The sequence below is a fragment of the Populus alba genome, chromosome 13 (genome assembly GCF_005239225.2).
Source record: "Populus alba chromosome 13, ASM523922v2, whole genome shotgun sequence".
NCBI classification, from domain to species: domain Eukaryota; kingdom Viridiplantae; phylum Streptophyta; class Magnoliopsida; order Malpighiales; family Salicaceae; genus Populus; species Populus alba.
This window is the reverse complement of record NC_133296.1, coordinates 8,501,508-8,508,705: the sequence shown is the minus strand read 5'-3', so window position 1 is coordinate 8,508,705 and position 7,198 is coordinate 8,501,508. Positions and strand designations below refer to the sequence as shown.

The following is a 7,198-nucleotide window of genomic DNA, read 5'->3' as shown; positions in this document are numbered from 1 at the left end:
CACGCTTTCAAACATGCTTTTTGTATATATATTTAATTTTCAACTTGGTTTAATATTGTTTGAATTATATGATTTTATCTGGTTTCAGTTTTAAATTTTTAAAACCAAAATAAGTTTATTCAATTATTTTCTTGATTCAATATTTTTAATTATTTTGATTGTTCAGGATTTTTCTCACCTCTAAAAACTACAATATACAATTTTTCAAAAATAATTACACATAAATAATATATATATATATATATATATTATCATTAATTTTTATATTAATTTTTCCAATTATTTATTCTTTTATTTTTTCATACTTTACATACATTAAGTTATGTTTTTGGTTAAAAACTTTTTTACATACCATGATAAGTTTTTTACTAAAAGTTATTATTCTAATAACATTTTTTTAAATAAATAAATATATAATTTTTTTAAATAAAAACATAATTAATTTATTTTTTTAATAAAAAATCATTTTTTTCTTTTAAAATTTAAATCATCTCAATTTTTGTAGTATTTTTAGTTGCTCTAAGTTTTTTTATTAAAAAAAATGTTGTTAATACAAAATGTCAAATAAAAACATATAAATAAAGAAACTTGTTTGAATTTTGTTTTTTTATTTTATGATTTAATTAATTTGAATTTTTATAAATATTTATTTTAATAAATTTAAAATTAAATAAAAATAGGTTGTGAAGATGTTTTGTTGCATGGCGTTGGTAAAGATATAAAAGAAAAGAGTGGCACTGTCACTGTCCATACTCTGCCTTACCAAAAAAAAAAAAAAAAGTCTCTCTAAAATCTCACTCCCAAATCTCAGAGATACTCTCTGCTTCCCCGATCTCTCTCTCATCTCGGTTTATGAGGTACACACATCTTTCTCTCATTCTGTAAATATTCATATTTACTTACCGATCTGTTTCTTTTCTTCGCCGTTTCCTTCAAAACATCATTTTCTATTTTTTTCTGTTTCTTTTACTTTTAGGGTTTTTAGATTTGGGTTATCTTCTTGATTATTTTACATGTTAATTCTTTTTGTACATATCTTCTTGTTAATCCTTTATCATGTGTCATGATATTTGTTTCTTTTATTTTGGGTTGTTGAATTTGTATTAGAAAATTGAGATGGCTTTTTATATACATTATTTTTAATATTCCTGATAGGTTTTATTTTTTCTTATTCGCAGCTCGAAGGAGAGACCCACTCTTGGGTAAGGTTTTTTTTGTGTGTGTGTGTGGGGGGGGAGGGGGGGTTATTTTTGGCTTTTGCTATTTCCCAATTAAATTATAGGATATGATCCTGTATTCTAAGACAAACATGCAAAATCAGTGGGAGAGTTCCGGTTCCTGGGTCCTAGTCAGTGAATTGGGTTTTTATTTTTTTTATTTTTATTGTTTATCATTTTGTTGAACGATTTAGTACCGATACTGATCAAATTTCAGTCTTCAAATTCAGATTTGAAATAGGTTTATCACACTTCTAGTTTTTAGTTCATGCTGCTTGTTTATATATTAGTATATGTTAAAAAACTGATCGTGTCTGTTCTTGTTTTGGATGTCTTGATTTTCATATATTTGTTTTAGATGATACCTCTTGACTCAACCTTCCTACTTTCAGTGGCACGCGGATTAAGACCCGCAAACGGAATATCGCTGCACCACTGGACCCTGCAGCATTTGCTGATGCAGTGGTCCTGATATACTTGGATAATGCTGGTGATCTGGTAATTTCCTTTTTCTTTCTTTCTTGCCTTCCTTTTCTCGTGTTGTTTCTAAATCTTATACACATTGACCGCCTTATCTTTTTTGTTGTCTGAATATGCATGACTGGTTCATGTTCGTGGCTCTTATTGATATTCCCTATGTGCAGGAACTTGTTGCTAAGAGCATTGAATCCTCAAACCTTAACTTCTCAAGATACGGTGACACCTTTTTTGAGGCAAGCTCTCCATTTATTATAAATCTACTTTCATTGAAGGGAACATTTCATTGCTAGTTTATTGTTTTTTTTTTTTTTTTGAATTCAAGAATGTTGATCCTAGTGAAAAAAAAAAGATTTAAGGGAAGTTATATCTTTTTGCATACACTTGCCGGTGGTCTATTTGTAGAACATAAAAGCAGCATCTTGCTAAAAAATGCAGGGTCAAATCCTTTGGATTAGCAAGCATGGGATTGCTTTTAGAGGAAATGGGGTGTTTTATAGAATCATGCTATACTAATTCTACAAGTTACCTTCAAGTTCCAAGTTCAATTTTTTGTTTTTTTTTTTTAACTTGATTTGTCTTTTCTAAATGCCAAAGGAAATGTCGTTGAGAGCTAAAATGCATCAGCTCAACATCAGTAATGAAGATGCTAATCTATGCGATATATGGAAATATGTTAATAATAGTGTCCTTATATTTTCACCTGAAGTGAATTCTTAAATTCTCAGCCAATCTAATTTATCATATATACATGCAGGTTGTTTTCACAGGAGGCCGCACACAACCTGGCACAACAAAACCTGATGAAGGGGAGCGCCATCCTTACTCTATTATAGATTGTGAGCCTACACGGGAAGTCATTTTACCATCTGTAATCTACATACAGAAAATTCTGAGGCGCAGGCCATTTCTCATAAAGAACCTTGAAAATGTTATGCGAAGATTCCTGCAGTCGCTGGAACTTTTTGAAGAAAATGAAAGGAAGAAGCTGGCCATTTTCACGGCACTTGCATTCTCCCAGAAATTATCTGGGCTGCCACCAGAGACTGTTTTCCAGCCTTTGCTTAAGGATAACCTTGTGTCCAAAGGGATAGTTCTTTCATTTATAACAGACTTCTTCAAGGTGTATCTGGTTGATAATAGCCTTGATGATCTGATTTCAATTCTGAAACGGGGAAAAATGGAGGAAAACCTTCTGGAGTTCTTCCCATCCGCAAAGCGATCTGCTGAAGGTTTCTCTGAGCATTTCACGTGAGTTTTCCCTCACTTCCTCCTTGATAGCAGAATGAAATCCTTTTTGAGATAATTTATAATTTTCTTGTAATTTTTAAACTTTTTTGTATTTCTAAATGCAAATCTACACTTTGTAATGCTGGTTGATGAAATTGTTGTGGTTCTTTATTGCATTTGTGGATTTAGCCTTTTAAACCCTTTGATTTAGTGTTGCTGATAGGATATATAATGTTTCATGGCCATGGAAACAATACATGAATTTTTGGTACATGTGGATTCTGCTCAATTTTTTAGTCTTTTTCTTGTTAGTTGTTTCATGTGGAGAATTGTGGTTCAGTTCATCACCTGTTTAACTGCCTGATCACAATGGAATTTGTGATGTGTCTTTGGATGATGGCTTCCTCCTTGGTCATTTCCAGAAATGGACTGTATTCTTGTCATTTGCAAATAGTAAGATCTCATTGTTTTGGAAATAAATAAATAAATACAATTTTGGCGGTTGAATTTGGAAATTGGCGAATACATTTGTGATCAATGGTGTGTTGCTTCATTATCTGGGAATGGAATAGAGCCTGACATGTTTCAGCTTTTCTGATTGGAGTTGAATGGTTGTACTCATTTAATCATTATTAATTATTTCGGTGGAAAAACTTTTAACTGAGATAACAAAGGTAATTTATAGATGCTCGATCTAACAAATGTTTGGGCCCAACATTGGTATAGTGCAAGTGTGGTGAGATTTGGTGATTTTTGTATTTTTGGGTGCGTTATATGTCTTGAGAAGTTTTGATGAAAATGTTAGTCAGTTGATCTCCCTTGACAAAACATTAACTAAAACGTAGCTGTAGCTTAAAGCAGAAAAGTAGTGCTAGTTTCTATGCTCAATGAAATTTGCCAAAGAAAAAGATAACTAAAATGTTTGCTGTGAAATAATAGGTGTGATGCTATTTGGGTTTGGTCATGATATGTGGTAGGCAAGTTTTGATACAAGTAGTTTTTCTCTTTATTGTTTAGTGAATTAATTCCGTGATAATTTTTTTCATGTTTAGATTTTGAGATACTAATTTTTCCCAATTGACTTTTTGTACAATTTTGTCAATTTAAGTTCTTTGGCGTATATGTTCCAACGATGCACTCAAACTCTTCACTTAGATGGAAATGATTATAAGAGTTCAAGGAAGATAAATTATGCGCAAATGAATTGTATATTCAATTGCATGATAACTTGTCCACCTAAAACTCTCTTGTTCTCAAAGCATGTGCAAATCTATAGTCTTTGTGCTTCCCTAGCACTCAAAACTCTTAATTTTTTTTTTACTTGTAATCTGGAACTTGTCTATATCTAAGCATTGTTGATTTTCAGCAAGGAAGGACTTATACCTCTGGTTGAATATAATGAAAAGAAAATATTTGAGGTGAAGTTGAAGGAAATGAAATCTGCATTAACAACTCAGATAGCAGAGGAAGTTGACATATCTGAAGTCATAGACACTGTGAAACAACGAGTTAAGGATGCTAAGCTACCAGACATTGAAATTGTGCGTATTTTGTGGGATGTATTAATGGATGCTGTTCAATGGTCTGGCAAGAATCAGCAGCAGAATGCCAATTCAGCTTTGCGCCAGGTATGGCTTAAGCACAACCTTGTTTTTGACTCATTTTATGAACAACATTGAGGTCATTTTCCATTTAATCTATGGAAAATGGAAAATGACCTCAGGTTGATGCAAATGAATGGAATTCTCTTCAGTTGGAAAGGAAAATTGACTAGATGCAGGACAGCTTAGGGGGCTGTTTGGGTCTGAATTTAGGTGCTGTTTGAACAGTAATATAATTGAGTTTTAGGGGATTTTACTTTGATGGGTAATTGTTGTAGGGTTGATTAGGTATTTTTGGGAGGCTGTTTAGTGATTATTGATGCGTGTTGTATTTTCTCCTGGAATGTGATTCACATTACTATTCATAGGAAGCACACCTAAGAGAAGATTGAGTTTTGCTTGATCAAAAGCAAACTGCTGGAAATTTTATTCAAAAAGGCTGTCTGTTCCGACAAGGATTTATTATCCTATTTAAGAAATACTAATGGTTTTATTTAGGAAAGGAAAAACCTATTAAAGCTAATTACTGATTATCAACAAATAAAATACAAATAAAACCCAGACCTAGAGAATTATACAGATTATCAACAAATCTGGAAATTATGGAAATACCCTTGTCCACAAAAATACAATAATTTTGCATCTTTTGTTTTGATCCTGTTTTTTCTTTGTACTTTTTATACTTGCAAGTAGTTTTCATTTGCTGATCACATTTTATTTTAAGTTCCATGAGTTCATTTAGAAGCTTGTTTTGTGCTGGTCTTTACCTAGAGATGCTAAGTTTCTTGTTAACTGGTACTTGTGTGCAATGGTAATGTCAGTTCATGCGGAGAATCTATCTTTTTTTTATAACGTGCTGATTACTGAGTGCATGACATGGTAGGAAGGCTTAGCCTATTGATATTTTTTTTTCCTAAGTGGGTTGTCTTGTCCAGTGTCATATAAGAAAAAAATTAAATTTCATGGTACTTTTTTTTTTTTTCTTCTATTGATCAATTGGTTTGAGTTTCAAGTTACAGTGAAATCTCAAATCCTAGGGTAGCCATTCTTGTTTACCTTTTGCCTTGAATTTCTTATGGTTATTGGGGCAACATTTTTGTGAACTTTCAAGTGCTTTCACATTTCGTGTCTAGGTTACCTTATTTCAGCATGTAGTTTGGTGGACTAATTGTATATATTTGAAGAAAAGGAGAGCTGGATTTTAAAGATCTTGCTTGTTACCTGGATACATTTATTTAAGTGTGAAGTTCCCTGTCAACTTGTGGCATCTACATGTCAGTTTATTGAATAGGTCACCAGTTGTAATTTTAATGAAATAATGTTGTGTTTGGGACGGGTTTTCTTTTCATCAAGCAGGTAAAGACATGGGCTCAACTCTTAAACACATTCTGCACCAATGGAAAACTTGAGTTGGAACTCGTGTATAAAGTTCAGATGCAATGCTATGAGGATGCTAAGCTGATGAAGCTATTTCCTGAGATAGTGAGGTCTCTCTATGATCAAGATGTGCTTGCAGAAGACACCATTCTGCATTGGTTCCGCAAAGGAACAAACCCCAAGGGCAGGTATGCAAGCTTAATTCATATACTCTATCAGGCAACATAAAAACAAACAAGGCTCATCATTAAGTGAATTAGGAAAAAAAATAAAATTCTCTGGAGGTGTGCTGTGTAATTCACTTCATTCCATCAAGTTTCTTCACTTTTGGCATCTTGTACTGGCATTAAGCTCTATATTCTTTAAATAACTTTGTTATCATTAAAATCTGAGGGGATCAATAAGGCATACAGTGGGATGAATTCTTCATTTGTATCGCAATAATAATTAGAAATAAAAGAACAGAAAACCTGGTATAACATCTTCCTTACAAGTTGAAAATGCATTATTTAACCTTCCATTATGACATGGGAAGGTAGAGTGGCCTGGTTTCATACCAATTCTGTATACATTGCGTGTTTGGTCTGGTCTTCTTTATATTTAACAAGAGTTTAGCTTATTATATTCTTAATCTGACATTTGGTGCTGCATTAATGAAGCTAATCTCTCTCTCTCTTGTTACTGGGAATTTGTAGACAAACCTTTGTGAAGGCCCTGGAGCCCTTCGTTAAGTGGCTAGAAGAGGCTGAGGAAGAGGAATAAGGGCAGCTGGATCAAATGTTGTTCACCTCCTTTTATGCTTTTCTTAGCTATCCATTCCTGAGATGATAATTACTCGTAAATTTCCAGCTTTCATAAAACTTGGCGTGCCTGCTCTGTTGATCACGATGACAATGACAACCATTTATGGCTATGATAATTGCAATAATTAAGTGCTCTTCTCTTTTCCAGCTGATGTGATCGTTTAATGTGAGTTCTTGAACTAGACCTCGTAGGTTGAGCCACCGGCCAATTTGCATCCTTGTTTGTGCAATGACTTGAAGGAAATTAGCCGTGCTTTTCCTGTCATTAGATTGCGTGAGGAAGCTGTGCCACATGCAATTAGTTGTAACTTGTAGTAGCAAATCCCCTGGAAAGAAGATGTTTATTGAAAAAGTTGCATACTACTTGGTATTCCTTCAGTTTTGGGATTGGAACACTGGATTTGTGGTGGTGTGCTGATGCTGACCAGTTAGGGTCATGTCGAACCGAGCAGAGTAATTTGCGTCGAAGCAACTCCATGATTTGTGATCCGGA

The 7,198-nt window shown here is 33.3% G+C and overlaps 1 protein-coding gene across 1 annotated transcript; it reads left to right on the top strand.

The window, feature by feature from the left end:
* Positions 1–720: 720 nt before the first annotated feature.
* Positions 721–6,857, top strand: LOC118040613 (uncharacterized). Its single transcript, XM_035047585.2, has 8 exons — positions 721–857; positions 1,179–1,202; positions 1,610–1,715; positions 1,862–1,930; positions 2,452–2,945; positions 4,291–4,552; positions 5,882–6,090; positions 6,598–6,857. Exons 1-8 carry the CDS (start codon positions 853–855, stop codon positions 6,662–6,664), a joined length of 1,236 nt encoding a protein of 411 aa, XP_034903476.1. The 5' UTR covers positions 721–852; the 3' UTR covers positions 6,665–6,857.
* The last annotated feature ends 341 nt before the right edge of the window (positions 6,858–7,198 follow it).

What these genes read in the sequence shown, in the direction of transcription:
- LOC118040613 (XM_035047585.2), top strand. An exon ending in AAGGAGAGACCCACTCTTGG is followed by an intron (nt 1,203 to 1,609) that starts GTAAGGTTTTTT and finishes TCCTACTTTCAG; the next exon opens with TGGCACGCGGATTAAGACCC. An exon ending in TGGATAATGCTGGTGATCTG is followed by an intron (nt 1,716 to 1,861) that starts GTAATTTCCTTT and finishes CCCTATGTGCAG; the next exon opens with GAACTTGTTGCTAAGAGCAT.